The 18,706-nt window shown below is 31.9% G+C and overlaps 1 protein-coding gene across 1 annotated transcript in view; it reads left to right on the forward strand.

The window, feature by feature from the left end:
* Positions 1 to 18,706, forward strand: part of LOC111640327 (serine/arginine repetitive matrix protein 1-like) — a 123,334-nt gene that overhangs the window by 89,255 nt on the left and 15,373 nt on the right. The window contains exons 9-10 of the mRNA XM_023386341.1: positions 9,024 to 9,294; positions 14,186 to 14,251. Coding sequence (XP_023242109.1) covers positions 9,024 to 9,294; positions 14,186 to 14,251 — 337 coding nt within the window. The remainder of the gene's footprint in view (positions 1 to 9,023; positions 9,295 to 14,185; positions 14,252 to 18,706) is intronic.

Below are 18,706 nucleotides of genomic sequence, written 5' to 3' on the forward strand. Positions count from 1 at the left end.
GAAGACCGGTTTCTAGACAGATGTGCATCAGTTACCGTAAACACTCAAATATATCACTAAATTTTCCATCATTTATACTGTTTCAATAAGTGGGGACAGCAAAAATGGTCCAAAATACAGTATAAACTTCTATTGGGTGTATATTTTTAACAACATAGTGAAGAAAAGTTATTTTTTGCGATTTTTACTGTGCACAAAACTGATTGAAAAAATTTTAGCCATAACAATGCCGAATGAAAAGAAAAAACCGTCGTTAAAAAGGAAATTTATAAACTCTTCAAAGATAGAAATTTTGGATCGAATTAAAAATCAAGAGCGGATAGCTGATATTAGTAGGCATTTTAATTTAAATGAGTCGACTATTCGGTCGACTCATTTAAATTAAGAAATTAATAAAAGATTAGAAATTTGGTCACATCCAGATCATCTATTCTTGCGAAAAATGTTGTTAGTCCAAGAGCACCTGTAATGTAAAAAATAGAACAAGCGCTAATATTATGGGTAGAAGATATGACCAAGAAATGGTTGCCTTTAAATAAAACTGCACTTAAACACAAAGCCTTAAAAATATTTGATAATTTAAAACAAATGGGACAGTTATCAGCTGCAGTGGCGTAGCATGGGTATCAGCCGCCCAGGGCGGAGGAAAATTTCTCTGCCCCCTTATTTAGGTATCTCAATTTAAAAGACTAAAATTCAGTTACGTCACAGAATAAGTAATGAAAAATTCCATGCTCATTTCAATCGGTCCGAATCATAGGTGCGACGAAAATATGAAATGAAATGGTTCAAATTTTTACAAGATATTATTATTATTTATTGTGAAATTTTGCCGCCCCCTAAAAGTGCTGCCCTGCCGCCCCCACTACATTACACCACTGGTCAGCTGATGAAACCAGTGTTAAATTCGTGGCTACCAATGGCTGGTTTGAAAAATTCAAAAAAACGCCATTCAAATGCCAAGTTTTTCTCTTTTTTAGAACCGAATCTCAGTTTTTGTATTGAGTTGGTGTCTCCTATAACGCGATTTCCCACACTGCAGTATTTTCAAGGAATGTATCTACACGTTGTAGGAGGCCTACCTGTAGTCTGTTCATTCTAATTTTAAATATGTTTTTAGATACCCAACAAACTCATTTCAATTGTTATAACAGTCAAAGTGAAAACTAATATTTCATATATTATTAAAGTTTCTGTTGCAATAAAATAAAATAATTTGCATTATAATTATTAACTAGTGTCTCCCTTTCATGCTTTATTAAAATACTAAAACTTTATACTATTGTAAAATAATGATTAAAAAATTCCAGGATAAAATATATTTTAAAAATATAGTATTGAAAACAAACTACAAAGAAAAAAATTAAATCATCTGAATGAATGCCCATTTACAATCACCAGAACACAAGTAACTGTTTAAGGTGATTTTGGCCAATTTTGTGCCTTATCTGTTTGAGACAAAATTGGTTGAAGGATAAGTTGTTTCACTGGTTTTGCTATACATATTCACCTTGTAACCTGGGGAAAAACAATTTTATCTCCAGGTACATCGAAGGAATAAATTTTCAGAATCTAAAGCAGGGGTCGCCAAACTTTTTTAACCGTTGACCCCCAATCACTTTCCAAAGCCTCACATTGACCCCCACCGTAAAGTTTTATTACAAGTGTATATGTATGAGCGAAAAAAAAAACGTTGTGGGTTGTGGTCTCTGTCTAAGGAAAAAAAAAAAGGTTGTGACCTCTTAGCCGCATCGACCCCCTAGTTGCATCGACCCCTGGGGGTCCATATCAACCACTTTGGCGACCCTTGATCTAAAGAGTTAATGCTAGTGGAGTCAACCTTTCTTTATAGACTTTTCCTCACCTATACTTATGCAAATTGTTAAAAGTTCCCATGATGTCAGATATTTGAATTCTGGATTTTTTAATCTTTATTTTACAAAGACATCACAGGCAATTTTAAACAGTTTGTATAAGTATAGGCAAAGTGAGTCTATAAAGAAAAGTTAACATTACTAGATTTCCAATGATTACAAATTGACATTCAGAAGACTTCAAATATTTTTTTTTGTATTTAGCCTTCAATATGTACTGTACACTTTTTTTATTATACTGTTGTGTTTTGTGCTAACATCTATAGAAGTTTTTGCACTAATCTGCAGAACTGGCTGTGGTAAAAATTTAATTTTTTCCTCTATTATTAAATCATTATAAATGTAATTAAAATAACCAACTGAGAGTTTAAAAAAAAGATAGATAAAACCTTAAGGTATTCTTATTCGTTAACTTACAATGTTTCTGCTTATTTTTTATGATTATAATGACACAAATCATCATAGTTGCAGATCTTTGTTTCATATTGCTCTACAGCTTGATACTCTTAGGGAAAAATATTTCCATAAAAATACAATTTTTTTATGATTTTTTTTTATTTTACAAAATATTGATATGATTTGAAAGATGCTCCTGTAATAAACATTTTATTTTTCTTCTGGAATTGCTTTCAACTTTTTTCAATGAAGTTAATTTTCTTACCAAGGCATAAAGCTTTAGTTATTTTAATGATTATGAATAGTGATTCTCAACCACAGTGCCACAAGATTTTTGAAGTGTGCCACAACTGTGAATACCCATACATAAGCAACATCAGATAAGTAGTTCAATTGGTTCTACTTTTTTAGGACACGTTTGGAAATTGTAATCGGTGTTACTGGTAACTGCTGGTAGTTACCAAGGCATTTAGAAAGTGTGACCTAAATAACCAACCATGTTTAAAAATCACTGTTATGATGTCATCAGTTGTCCTGCAGTACTTACTGAAGTAACTGTGTGTGCCACCAAATTTTTAAATTATTAAAAGTGTACCATGACAAAAAAAGGTTGAGAATCATTGAATTATATAAATAAGAGTAATGGAAAGTTTGTTTTTTACTGTTTGAAAATTTCAAAGTTTAAACTGTTATAATAAATCTTTTTTGTACATAAATAAAATCTTCATAACACTTAGAGAGAAGTATTACATTAATTTTTAATTTTTTTTTATTTAATTAAATCTACATGAATTTAGGTAGATAATATTTATGAATATTTTCAAATAATTAAAATTTCTTATATTTGTAATTTTTATAGGGACCGACATTCGAAACGGTCTCGTAGTCCACATACTCGACATCATAGAAGTCGTAGCAAAAGCAAGTAAGTTCAAAATTAGTTTCAATAATACTCAGTTTTATTTCCCAGCATATACAGATAATTATGATTAAAGATTACACAGATCAACAGTGGTTTTGGTGCCCAGGTATTTTGAGCTGATTTCATATGATTTTGATGTCCTGAATTCAAATATGGCATTAGTTTTTGCCTAGGAGCTCTAATTTTTAAGATATAGCATTTTAGTGAAATATCTGTTTCAATATCTTAAGTTAAATCCATGGATCAAGTAAAAAACTAAACACGGAATTTTTATTATTATATTATGCAAATATTATTCTATACAAAGATAGAGGAAAAAAATCACCAATAAAACTAAACAGTTATATATTGAGGAAGCTTTTTTCCGTGACTTTCGTGAATGTATTTTGGAGCAATCCCTTTTTAAACTCTGCCATCATATGCCATCATATGCCATCATATCCCATCTTCCTTGGTAGCGGTCCTCCATAGTTTTAATATCTTGGTGAAATCTTTCACCTTGTTCTTCACTGGTATTTCCTAACTTTTCAGGAAAACGGTCTAAGTGACTGTGTAAATAGTGCACCTTAATACTCATATCACACCCAAGGAATTTGAAACTGTTAAGTAACTGGTTTACCAGTTCAACATAATTTTCAGCTTTGCGTTTGCCTAGAAAATTTCTGACAACTGCAACAAATGAAGTCAAGGCTTTTCGCTCAGCTTCATTCATCGAATTTACAAAGGCAAGATCGTTAATGAATTGTCTTATTTGTGGGCCATCAAATATTCCTGCTTTAATTAATTTTTTCTATACTTAACTGAGGCATTTTTTCCCCTATATATGCAAAGCATGATCCCTTCTTATCAAGAGCCTTTACAAACTGCTTCATTAGGCCTAGCTTGATGTGCAGTGGAGGAAAGATGATTTTCTCTCGTTCAACTAAGGGGTCGTTAATGACATTTTTTTCTCCAACGTCCATGTTTTCTGTCTTAAGCCACTCTTTTCTAACCAGTGGTGTGTTTTGTCTCTGCTATCCCAGAGGCACAAGAAGCAGGGATATTTGGTGTAGCCAATTTGCTGTCCAAGTAGAAAGTTTACCATTTTTAAGTCTACACAAATTTTCCATTGATGTTTACGATACTTTATCTTCTCCAAGACCAGAGCTATGGTGTTATATTCTTCTTTCATTTTTGTTGAGTGAGTAATTGGTATTGAACCGTATTTGTTCCCATTGTGTAGAGGACACATTTCAAACTTCGTTTTGAGCTGTCAATAAATAAGCGCCAATCATCTGAAAAATATTCAAGAAGGCCCATTTTTTCCAAGAGTCCTCTAATTTTGAGTTTTGTCCTTTCGTGACAAAACACAAAATTGTCTTCTCGAGAGAAGAAGGGTAGCAGATCCTTTTCTCTTGTACGGTAAAAGGTAATTTTGGTTCCTTGCTCCAGTAAATTTTTCTTCTTCAACCCAGAAGCCAATAATTCAGAAGGTTCTTTTGGCAGGTTGAGATCTCTGGTGAGGTCATTTAACTCATCCTGGTTGAAACATTGAGGAATTGATGACATTCTCTCATAAGCACAGTCACCTTCATTAGGATCAGAGGGATACTCGTCCTCACAGAGCTCTGGTAGCTGGTGAAATGATGGAACTGGCACTTCCTGTGAGTGAGGGACCAGGTGTCTTTCAGAGACTAAATCAGGATAAGTCCACTTGCTACGGTTGTTACGATTGATTCCATTAATATTTACTAGACAGAAATAACAGTCATCAAAGTGATTTTTGGGTTCAATCCAAACCATCGCTACGCCATATTTCAGACTTTTTCTTTTCCCAGTAGTCCACTGTCGTAAATGTTCTGTACAAGTTTTACAGACCTGATACTAAAAATGTAGAGCTGATAGAAAAAAACTGATTTCATATTTGGATTCAGCAACCCAAATATAACTAAAATCAGTTCTAAAATCCTAGGCACCAAAAAAAAAAATTTTTTGTTGACCTGTGTTATTTATTCTTATGTTGTTTAATAAAAGGCATTTATTAGAAAATTTTAAAATTTGATATGTTTCTCAAGTAATAACAGAAAAATTATTTGTGGAGGAAAAATAAGCTAAAAGTTATTACTGTATGAGACTGGACATTTTATTCATTACAGCAGTCAATTTTAGTACCTATAAACTCCATTTCAAAATAGAGTAACAGCAAAAGTCTTAGAGAAATATGGTTTATTTCGAGAACATAAAACATTTTTGGATTAAATTTTGGTAACTGGAATGGTTATGTTTTATTCCAAATTATTAAAAACATTAACATGGTATAAGAGAATATACAGATTTGAAAATCTTTTTTTTTTTTTATTGTTTGCAAATACTGGAAGCATAGCATTCCAATTACAATCTTTAGAATTTCATGGAAGTTATTTTTTGTATAATATTTTAACAGTATTTTGTATATTTATTTGTATGGCATTTTATTGGACCTCAATTTATGTTTTTGTGGAAGTCATTGTTCTACTGGCAAGAAATTCTGTCACACAACTTTATATGTTCTAGATGACAAAAGCAAAGATCTGGGTAATAAAATCTGACACATTTGCATTATTTGAAATTTGCTAGAGGACCCAAGAAAGGTTTTGTATTGATAGCTTGATAAACACATGTCGTGTGCAGTGGAATTTGGCCTGTCTCATTATGGTGATAAAGAACACAGTGAACATGGTTGTAAAAAAGTAAGTTTTGATAAATCTTTATAGCAAAGGATGCTCAAATTCTTGCAAATATAATCTCAGTCAATTGCAGGATAATGTATACATAAAAATAGTTGCAAAGATAGCATTATCATGCCATAAAATATAAAGTATTGATTTTGATTGTCATATTTTCTTGCCAATGGGATATGTTGTATCTAACTTCTAAGTTAATGCCTAACTCTTCTCACATATCAGCTTGTGCCCAATATTGTTTTTCTCACAATGTGGTGAAATTTTTACAGATTATCTATAAGGTATATGATTTACTAGAGACACATGACTGTAATTGTTTTGCAATGGATGTGGCTGTAGAATCACCAATAGAAGTTCTAGAAGCCAAATAGATGTTTCAGATGGTAGCAATGAAGAAATGGCTTTTCAATTGCAATATCTTCTCTGACGTTCAATAGTTTACTTTGCACAATAGATTTGATGACGTTGATAAGCATAGCTCGTAAAGATAAGTACTCGATTACATATTGCATTTTGAACCATATTGCAGCAATAATGCCAATTTACCTGAAACAGGTTGTGGTGCTGTTACTAGTCTGCCGAAAAGAAAAGCTGATAATATTTGCCACTTATGTTGTATTGACAATTTATTCATATCAATTAATCTGTTATAGGATCTCTCAAAATGAGGCATTGCAGCGACATGCACAAGAGAAAACAGGCTTGTAAAAGTTCCACTATGACCTAAACAATGTTGTTCAAAATAAAGAAAAAGGTTATATGGAGAAACTTGTATCTGACAGAGTAACAGTTAGGTGAATAATAACTGTTGTTACAGTTGTTAGTAATGCTATCAAAACATTCCTTCTTAGAAAAGCTGAGTTGGTACAGAAAAACACAATATTATAGAAGTACACAGCCCAACCAGATAGCCTATTACAATTGTCATATGAGTGGAGTAAATAAAAGTGATTTAGCTGATTTGCTTGGTTTATAAATGTAGATATGGATAATACTTGGCAACTGTATAGGTCAGTCCCTAGGTAATAACGTAGGCTTACTGAACTTTCAGCAGCATTACTGCTCAGTTTTTAGTTCAGTATAGCATTGAATAAAAAACACTAGGCCCAACTTCAAATACAAAACACATCGCATGAAACGATTTGACAGATGGGCCGTCGGATAATCAAAGACGAACCGGCAAACGTACGATACATTACGCCTAGAACGTTTTAAGGTATATCGCATGGCAAGTAACCAGTAAATTTGAGAAAGGCCGCAGAAAAATATTCTGGCAAATTTGCTAGAACACGTCCATTTTGTTCATTTTGAATAAAGTTTTTCATGTTTTCCAATTATAAGTTAGTGTTGTTCCCAAAGGCAGCTTTTATGGCAGGTTTTCCTGTGGGAAACCTGCCATAAAAGAAAAAGACAGACATTTCGTAGTAAAAAGAAATGTTCCGACGTCTCAAGACGATAAAGGGCAAAAATATCAAAATTGAACTCAAATTTTAAAAAATTATTATAATTCTGGGCACGAACCATTTAAGATGGCTGTAAGATAAGTATCACTGATTTAAATCAGATAAGTCGACGATGACGATTACACTGTAAAGAAATGCCAGTCAATAACTATTTTATAAATTCATGAAAGAGAGCATTTTAATACTTAAAACAACTTATAATGAATTACTAAAATACACACATTTCACAAGTAATTTCCCATTAATAGAAAACATTTACTATTTTAATACTTTAATAANGTTTTATCCTTCATGCTTCGGCCATAGGTTCTGGTCGAATTGTATATATTGTATATAATCAATTTTGGTTTTCAAATTTGTTTTGTTGTTACTTTAAGTTTATTTTTATTATTTTGTCGGGACCATCAAATTTGTAATCACTTGCCAGTTGCATCTGGATTTGTTGTAAAAAATTTTTTAAGGACTTAATAAATGCCCGGTGCAGGGCGCTCTCTGGGTCTCATGCCTTCTTTCACACTTTCCTATCTTCCTTTCTTTTCACACTTCAAACCTCATGCTTTCTCTTCTTTCCTACTTCCAAGGGCTAAGTCCGTCGCTTAAAAGACGGACAGCTCTCTAATTCTCTTTTTAAAGATGTTTAAAGATGTTGATGTCAATAGGCTCACTATTGTTATCATGTTTTGGATATACCAAGATGGCCTGGCTACCACCTAATCCTTCGTTATTGATTTTCAATGTAATTGATTTGTTGATGTTTTTGCTAGTATTACTGGGTTGTCCATTCTGCTTGACAATCTGTGCATATGTTTTTATTGGCTGTTCAGTAGTTTTGTGGCTTCCTGCTTACTTACATAGTGAGTTGATAACTCCTACTGCTTCATATAAGCATCCAAAGAGACGTGTGGTATAATCTCTTATTTTAATTCTTTGCTTAATCATAATTCCCCTCTTTGAATGCTCGGGACAGATGTCCGTGGTATGGCCCAGAAGCAGTCTGGCCTTTTTTAAGATATTATCTTCGTTTTGCTTGTTTGTGTACAATCTTCAAGTGGCTCAATCACAATCGTTGGGTTTACAGATACAAATTAATACACTTCTAAAGTAGGATCTGTTTGATTCTTATTAATTTTTTAAAAATATCGAATACCATGTATAGTGTAATGTTTGGTATGACAAATGAAGAAAATTAAAGAACATAGTGGAACTGATGTTGTGTGATCCATATGACATGTAAACCAAAACAAAGCAGCTGTGCTACAGCCTGCCAGATTTAAAAATAGATTTCTGGAAATTGGATAATTGGTCTGTTACTATATAATTACATTGAATGCCGTTCTCAATCAAGAAAATATTAATAGATTGATTTCAAATGATATAGATTTTTAAACACTTGCTTAGATTAAAAATAAATTAAATTAGGTGAAGATTTGGCATTACAAATTTACAGCTAATAATTACTGATTGCTTTATATTCACATGTACTTTTCAGTAATGGCATGATAGTTTGGCACTTATCTTATTAGATAAATATAATTTATATTTATTCTTTTATTATAATTGAATTTGACTTTAGTTAATATTGTCAATTAATTTAAAAAATAATAATAATTTTGGAAATGTCCAAAGGTTCATGATTAATTGACTTTTGTATTATTGAATTTTGCAGTTTTAATTTCAGAATTAGCTGAAAAAGAGAAGAAGAAAGATAAAAGTAGAAGTCGTTCTCGTTCGCGTTCTCGCATCAGATCTTTATCAAGATCTCGTAGGAGGTCTCGTTCTCGCTCTCATCATAGGTCTCGTTCAAGTAGACGTTCTAGGTCACGTTCCCATCACAGATCTCCATTACACCGATCCCATTCTCACAACAGAAGGCATTCTCGTTCTCCTGGTCATCATTCTTCAAGATCTAAAGTGCATAAATCAAGATCTCGATCCAGGTAGTTATTTATTATTCATTCAATTACAGATATCCCTTGTACAACATGGTTGTGCTCTAACATGGTTTAGAAATTGGGGAAATTCCCATACAATGTGGTTTCACTCCAACATAGTTCAAGAATTTCTAAATCCTCTGTACAAAAGTTCACAATTTTTAAGTGAAAACTCTGATTTTTTTGTTATTTTCTTATTCAATTAAGAATGTGCATTGTCTCAGATTTGCTCATGGATTTTAGAATATTGAAATTTTTAATTTGTTTTGTGCCTTTTGTAGGGTTTACTTTAACAAAAACTGATAGTGCAATTTTCTTCTTCCTTGTCCTATATTTTCTATTAACCAAGTGTCATCATCGTTGCTTTCAAACTTTAGCCCTTAAGACTGTTACTGTTTTCTTTTTAGATTAATCATCATATTTAGGGAAGTTTATTTAAACATTTTTAAGTAAGTGTTATTAAACTTCTTTTTAATTGTTAGGTAAGTAATTATTCATAAAAGTGACGAACAAAATACAATGGTATCTTGGTACTCACAAATTCTGGAAAAAAAAATTGCTCAGTACTGAGCTGAACAAATGCAATCTGCTAGAACAAATTTTTGATTAATGGCATATTTTTATTTTGTTATCCATGAAAAAATTTTTGTGATAAAAGTAAAAAATAATGAAGATATTGCTGATATTTCTGATCAAGATCAACAAAAATGCTAAGAATATGATGCTTTGTAAAAAGAAAATGTCCTTATTTAATTAAAATGAATATTAACACATAATACAGTACTTTTAATTGTGATTATTAGTTAATTATTGATTGCTTTAATAAACATATTTCTCTTAGTAACAGAAAAATAATTGTATACTTATGTTAACTTTTGGAATGTAACCCTATGTTTTACACTAGTTCTTTGTTTCGTGTGGCATGGATTCGCATAACATGGCACTTTTTTGGATGTAACTATCGTGTTATAGGAGGGATACCTACATTGCCAGATTAAATTAAGCCTCTAGTGGGCCTTAGACAAAATTTAAATTGGGACACCATTTAAATAAGTTGCTTCTAAAGAAATCTTAAATAATGTCACTAATTTTTTTTTAATTAAAAAATTTTTAATAATAATAGAGAATACAAACACTAATACCATAATAATTGTATAATAAAAGAGTTTCTGGTATAACAAAAAAGTATATAAAGATATATAATTATATTTATTAATCAGTCTTTAAAAATTAAAATTTTTCATTTTCAGATTTTCATTTCAGAAAATTGATCAATAACAACTTTTTAATCTAGCAATTTGAGAGTATCTTTTTCTGTAGCAACCTTAGCCTTTCTTGTCCTATTGAATTTCTTAAAGAATTTTTAATAACAGCTCAATCGCAGCTCATCAAAGCTTCTCCATTGAAATGTGGTGAAAGAACTTTTTATTGGTTGTTAGAAATAGGCTTGGTGATATGCATCACAAAAGATAAAATATTGATATGCCAAAATTATACAAAAGAAAGTAGATATTAATCTGATATATAGGTAGGCCTCCTACAACGCTGTACTTTTACAATGCATTTTCGCTCCAACACAGTGGAAAAATGCGGTAATTTTTTTACAACGCGGTTTACGGTATTTAGAAACGAATTATCTTTCACATAACAGAAAAATTGCAATGGATCACATGATAAGAACTGCAATTCGGCATACAGAACTAAATGTCCTTGAAAACAGCTGTTTGTTGCTATTGGCGTGTTATTTATCCCCTTGAAAGTTTCAGGGGAAGACCGGTTTCTAGACAGATGTGCATCAGTTACTGTAAACACTCAAATATATCACTAAATTTTCCATCATTTATACTGTTTTAATAAGTGGGGACAGCAAAAATGGTCCAAAATACAGTATAAACTTCTATTGGGTGTATATTTTTAACAACATAGTGAAGAAAAGTTATTTTTTGCGATTTTTACTGTGCACAAAACTGATTGAAAAAATTTTAGCCATAACAATGCCGAATGAAAAGAAAAAACCGTCGTTAAAAAGGAAATTTATAAACTCTTCAAAGATAGAAATTTTGGATCGAATTAAAAATCAAGAGCGGATAGCTGATATTAGTAGGCATTTTAATTTAAATGAGTCGACTATTCGGTCGACTCATTTAAATTAAGAAATTAATAAAAGATTAGAAATTTGGTCACATCCAGATCATCTATTCTTGCGAAAAATGTTGTTAGTCCAAGAGCACCTGTAATGTAAAAAATAGAACAAGCGCTAATATTATGGGTAGAAGATATGACCAAGAAATGGTTGCCTTTAAATAAAACTGCACTTAAACACAAAGCCTTAAAAATATTTGATAATTTAAAACAAATGGGACAGTTATCAGCTGCAGTGGCGTAGCATGGGTATCAGCCGCCCAGGGCGGAGGAAAATTTCTCTGCCCCCTTATTTAGGTATCTCAATTTAAAAGACTAAAATTCAGTTACGTCACAGAATAAGTAATGAAAAATTCCATGCTCATTTCAATCGGTCCGAATCATAGGTGCGACGAAAATATGAAATGAAATGGTTCAAATTTTTACAAGATATTATTATTATTTATTGTGAAATTTTGCCGCCCCCTAAAAGTGCTGCCCTGCCGCCCCCACTACATTACACCACTGGTCAGCTGATGAAACCAGTGTTAAATTCGTGGCTACCAATGGCTGGTTTGAAAAATTCAAAAAAACGCCATTCAAATGCCAAGTTTTTCTCTTTTTTAGAACCGAATCTCAGTTTTTGTATTGAGTTGGTGTCTCCTATAACGCGATTTCCCACACTGCAGTATTTTCAAGGAATGTATCTACACGTTGTAGGAGGCCTACCTGTAGTCTGTTCATTCTAATTTTAAATATGTTTTTAGATACCCAACAAACTCATTTCAATTGTTATAACAGTCAAAGTGAAAACTAATATTTCATATATTATTAAAGTTTCTGTTGCAATAAAATAAAATAATTTGCATTATAATTATTAACTAGTGTCTCCCTTTCATGCTTTATTAAAATACTAAAACTTTATACTATTGTAAAATAATGATTAAAAAATTCCAGGATAAAATATATTTTAAAAATATAGTATTGAAAACAAACTACAAAGAAAAAAATTAAATCATCTGAATGAATGCCCATTTACAATCACCAGAACACAAGTAACTGTTTAAGGTGATTTTGGCCAATTTTGTGCCTTATCTGTTTGAGACAAAATTGGTTGAAGGATAAGTTGTTTCACTGGTTTTGCTATACATATTCACCTTGTAACCTGGGGAAAAACAATTTTATCTCCAGGTACATCGAAGGAATAAATTTTCAGAATCTAAAGCAGGGGTCGCCAAACTTTTTTAACCGTTGACCCCCAATCACTTTCCAAAGCCTCACATTGACCCCCACCGTAAAGTTTTATTACAAGTGTATATGTATGAGCGAAAAAAAAAACGTTGTGGGTTGTGGTCTCTGTCTAAGCAAAAAAAAAAAGGTTGTGACCTCTTAGCCGCATCGACCCCCTAGTTGCATCGACCCCTGGGGGTCCATATCAACCACTTTGGCGACCCTTGATCTAAAGAGTTAATGCTAGTGGAGTCAACCTTTCTTTATAGACTTTTCCTCACCTATACTTATGCAAATTGTTAAAAGTTCCCATGATGTCAGATATTTGAATTCTGGATTTTTTAATCTTTATTTTACAAAGACATCACAGGCAATTTTAAACAGTTTGTATAAGTATAGGCAAAGTGAGTCTATAAAGAAAAGTTAACATTACTAGATTTCCAATGATTACAAATTGACATTCAGAAGACTTCAAATATTTTTTTTTGTATTTAGCCTTCAATATGTACTGTACACTTTTTTTATTATACTGTTGTGTTTTGTGCTAACATCTATAGAAGTTTTTGCACTAATCTGCAGAACTGGCTGTGGTAAAAATTTAATTTTTTCCTCTATTATTAAATCATTATAAATGTAATTAAAATAACCAACTGAGAGTTTAAAAAAAAGATAGATAAAACCTTAAGGTATTCTTATTCGTTAACTTACAATGTTTCTGCTTATTTTTTATGATTATAATGACACAAATCATCATAGTTGCAGATCTTTGTTTCATATTGCTCTACAGCTTGATACTCTTAGGGAAAAATATTTCCATAAAAATACAATTTTTTTATGATTTTTTTTTATTTTACAAAATATTGATATGATTTGAAAGATGCTCCTGTAATAAACATTTTATTTTTCTTCTGGAATTGCTTTCAACTTTTTTCAATGAAGTTAATTTTCTTACCAAGGCATAAAGCTTTAGTTATTTTAATGATTATGAATAGTGATTCTCAACCACAGTGCCACAAGATTTTTGAAGTGTGCCACAACTGTGAATACCCATACATAAGCAACATCAGATAAGTAGTTCAATTGGTTCTACTTTTTTAGGACACGTTTGGAAATTGTAATCGGTGTTACTGGTAACTGCTGGTAGTTACCAAGGCATTTAGAAAGTGTGACCTAAATAACCAACCATGTTTAAAAATCACTGTTATGATGTCATCAGTTGTCCTGCAGTACTTACTGAAGTAACTGTGTGTGCCACCAAATTTTTAAATTATTAAAAGTGTACCATGACAAAAAAAGGTTGAGAATCATTGAATTATATAAATAAGAGTAATGGAAAGTTTGTTTTTTACTGTTTGAAAATTTCAAAGTTTAAACTGTTATAATAAATCTTTTTTGTACATAAATAAAATCTTCATAACACTTAGAGAGAAGTATTACATTAATTTTTAATTTTTTTTTATTTAATTAAATCTACATGAATTTAGGTAGATAATATTTATGAATATTTTCAAATAATTAAAATTTCTTATATTTGTAATTTTTATAGGGACCGACATTCGAAACGGTCTCGTAGTCCACATACTCGACATCATAGAAGTCGTAGCAAAAGCAAGTAAGTTCAAAATTAGTTTCAATAATACTCAGTTTTATTTCCCAGCATATACAGATAATTATGATTAAAGATTACACAGATCAACAGTGGTTTTGGTGCCCAGGTATTTTGAGCTGATTTCATATGATTTTGATGTCCTGAATTCAAATATGGCATTAGTTTTTGCCTAGGAGCTCTAATTTTTAAGATATAGCATTTTAGTGAAATATCTGTTTCAATATCTTAAGTTAAATCCATGGATCAAGTAAAAAACTAAACACGGAATTTTTATTATTATATTATGCAAATATTATTCTATACAAAGATAGAGGAAAAAAATCACCAATAAAACTAAACAGTTATATATTGAGGAAGCTTTTTTCCGTGACTTTCGTGAATGTATTTTGGAGCAATCCCTTTTTAAACTCTGCCATCATATGCCATCATATGCCATCATATCCCATCTTCCTTGGTAGCGGTCCTCCATAGTTTTAATATCCTGGTGAAATCTTTCACCTTGTTCTTCACTGGTGTCTCCTAAATTTTCAGGAAAACGGTCTAAGTGACTGTGTAAATAGTGCACCTTAATACTCATATTACACCCAAGGAATTTGAAACTGTTAAGCATCTCGTTTACCAGTTCAACATAATTTTCAGCTTTGCGTTTGCCTAGAAAATTTCTGACAACTGCAACAAATGAAGTCCAGGCTTTTCGCTCAGCTTCATTCATCGAATTTACGAAGGCAAGATCGTTAATGAGTTGTCTTATTTGTGGGCCGTCAAATATTCCTGCTTTAATTTTTTCTATACTTAACTGAGGCATTTTTTCCCCTATATATGCAAAGCATGATCCCTTCTTATCAAGAGCCTTTACAAACTGCTTCATTAGGCCTAGCTTGATGTGCAGTGGAGGAAAGATGATTTTCTCTCGTTCAACTAAGGGGTCGTTAATGACATTTTTTTCTCCAACGTCCATGTTTTCTCTCTTAGGCCACTCTTTTCTAACCCAGTGGTGTGTTTTGTCTCTGCTATCCCAGAGGCACAAGAAGCAAGGATATTTGGTGTAGCCAATTTGCTGTCCAAGGAGAAAGTTTACCATTTTTAAGTCTACACAAATTACCCATTGATGTTCACGATACTTTATCTTCTCCAAGACCAGAGCTATGGTGTTATATTCTTCTTTCATTTTCGTTGAGTGAGCAATTGGTATTGAACCATATTTGTTCCCATTGTGTAGAAGGACACATTTCAAACTTCGTTTTGAGCTGTCAATAAATAGGCGCCAATCATCTGAAAAATATTCAAGAAGGCCCATTTTTTCCAAGAGTCCTCTAATTTCGTGACAAAACACAAAATTGTCTTCTTGAGAGAAGAAGGGTAGCAGATCCTTTTCTCTTGTACGGTAAAAGGTAATTTTGGTTCCTTGCTCCAGTAAATTTTTCTCCTTCAACCCAGAAGCCAATAATTCAGAAGCTTCTTTTGGCAGGTTGAGATCTCTGGTGAGGTCATTTAACTCATCCTGGTTGAAACATTGAGGAATTGATGACATTCTCTCGTAATCACAGTCACCTTCATTAGGATCAGAGGGATACTCGTCCTCACAGAGCTCTGGTAGCTGGTGAAATGATGGAACTGGCACTTCCTGTGAGTGAGGGACCGGGTGTCTTGCAGAGACTAAATCAGGATAAGTCCACTTGCTACGGTTGTTACGATTGATTCCATTAATATTTACTAGACAGAAATAACAGTCATCAAAGTGATTTTTGGGTTCAATCCAAACCATCGCTACGCCATATTTCAGACTTTTTCTTTTCCCAGTAGTCCACTGTCGTAAATGTTCTGTACAAGTTTTACAGACCTGATACTAAAAATGTAGAGCTGATAGAAAAAAACTGATTTCATATTTGGATTCAGCAACCCAAATATAACTAAAATCAGTTCTAAAATCCTAGGCACCAAAAAAAAAAATTTTTTGTTGACCTGTGTTATTTATTCTTATGTTGTTTAATAAAAGGCATTTATTAGAAAATTTTAAAATTTGATATGTTTCTCAAGTAATAACAGAAAAATTATTTGTGGAGGAAAAATAAGCTAAAAGTTATTACTGTATGAGACTGGACATTTTATTCATTACAGCAGTCAATTTTAGTACCTATAAACTCCATTTCAAAATAGAGTAACAGCAAAAGTCTTAGAGAAATATGGTTTATTTCGAGAACATAAAACATTTTTGGATTAAATTTTGGTAACTGGAATGGTTATGTTTTATTCCAAATTATTAAAAACATTAACATGGTATAAGAGAATATACAGATTTGAAAATCATTTTTCTTTTTTTTTTTTTTATTGTTTGCAAATACTGGAAGCATAGCATTCCAATTACAATCTTTAGAATTTCATGGAAGTTATTTTTTGTATAATATTTTAACAGTATTTTGTATATTTATTTGTATGGCATTTTATTGGACCTCAATTTATGTTTTTGTGGAAGTCATTGTTCTACTGGCAAGAAATTCTGTCACACAACTTTATATGTTCTAGATGACAAAAGCAAAGATCTGGGTAATAAAATCTGACACATTTGCATTATTTGAAATTTGCTAGAGGACCCAAGAAAGGTTTTGTATTGATAGCTTGATAAACACATGTCGTGTGCAGTGGAATTTGGCCTGTCTCATTATGGTGATAAAGAACACAGTGAACATGGTTGTAAAAAAGTAAGTTTTGATAAATCTTTATAGCAAAGGATGCTCAAATTCTTGCAAATATAATCTCAGTCAATTGCAGGATAATGTATACATAAAAATAGTTGCAAAGATAGCATTATCATGCCATAAAATATAAAGTATTGATTTTGATTGTCATATTTTCTTGCCAATGGGATATGTTGTATCTAACTCCTAAGTTAATGCCTAACTCTTCTCACATATCAGCTTGTGCCCAATATTGTTTTTCTCACAATGTGGTGAAATTTTTACAGATTATCTATAAGGTATATGATTTACTAGAGACACATGACTGTAATTGTTTTGCAATGGATGTGGCTGTAGAATCACCAATAGAAGTTCTAGAAGCCAAATAGATGTTTTAGATGGTAGCAATGAAGAAATGGCTTTTCAATTGCAATATCTTCTCTGACGTTCAATAGTTTACTTTGCACAATAGATTTGATGACGTTGATAAGCATAGCTCGTAAAGATAAGTACTCGATTACATATTGCATTTTGAACCATATTGCAGCAATAATGCCAATTTACCTGAAACAGGTTGTGGTGCTGTTACTAGTCTGCCGAAAAGAAAAGCTGATAATATTTGCCACTTATGTTGTATTGACAATTTATTCATATCAATTAATCTGTTATAGGATCTCTCAAAATGAGGCATTGCAGCGACATGCACAAGAGAAAACAGGCTTGTAAAAGTTCCACTATGACCTAAACAATGTTGTTCAAAATAAAGAAAAAGGTTATATGGAGAAACTTGTATCTGACAGAGTAACAGTTAGGTGAATAATAACTGTTGTTACAGTTGTTAGTAATGCTATCAAAACATTCCTTCTTAGAAAAGCTGAGTTGGTACAGAAAAACACAATATTATAGAAGTACACAGCCCAACCAGATAGCCTATTACAATTGTCATATGAGTGGAGTAAATAAAAGTGATTTAGCTGATTTGCTTGGTTTATAAATGTAGATATGGATAATACTTGGCAACTGTATAGGTCAGTCCCTAGGTAATAACGTAGGCTTACTGAACTTTCAGCAGCATTACTGCTCAGTTTTTAGTTCAGTATAGCATTGAATAAAAAACACTAGGCCCAACTTCAAATACAAAACACATCGCATGAAACGATTTGACAGATGGACCGTCGGATAATCAAAGACGAACCGGCAAACGTACGATACATTACGCCTAGAACGTTTTAAGGTATATCTCATGGCAAGTAACCAGTAAATTTGAGAAAGCCCGCAGAAAAATATTCTGGCAAATTTGCTAGAACACGTCCATTTTGTTCATTTTGAATAAAGTTTTTCATGTTTTCCAATTATAAGTTAGTGTTGTTCCCAAAGGCAGCTTTTATGGCAGGTTTTCCTGTGGGAAACCTGCCATAAAAGAAAAAGACAGACATTTCGTAGTAAAAAGAAATGTTCCGACGTCTCAAGACGATAAAGGGCAAAAATATCAAAATTGAACTCAAATTTTAAAAAATTATTATAATTCTGGGCACGAACCATTTAAGATGGCTGTAAGATAAGTATCACTGATTTAAATCAGATAAGTCGACGATGACGATTACACTGTAAAGAAATGCCAGTCAATAACTATTTTATAAATTCATGAAAGAGAGCATTTTAATACTTAAAACAACTTATAATGAATTACTAAATTAGTAATACACACATTTCACAAGTAATTTCCCATTAATAGAAAACATTTACTATTTTAATACTTTAATAATTGAGTTATTGAATTTTT

This window comes from Centruroides sculpturatus, unplaced genomic scaffold, assembly GCF_000671375.1.
Source record: "Centruroides sculpturatus isolate CEXI.00-Female unplaced genomic scaffold, Cexi_2.0 scaffold1313, whole genome shotgun sequence".
Taxonomy (NCBI): domain Eukaryota; kingdom Metazoa; phylum Arthropoda; class Arachnida; order Scorpiones; family Buthidae; genus Centruroides; species Centruroides sculpturatus.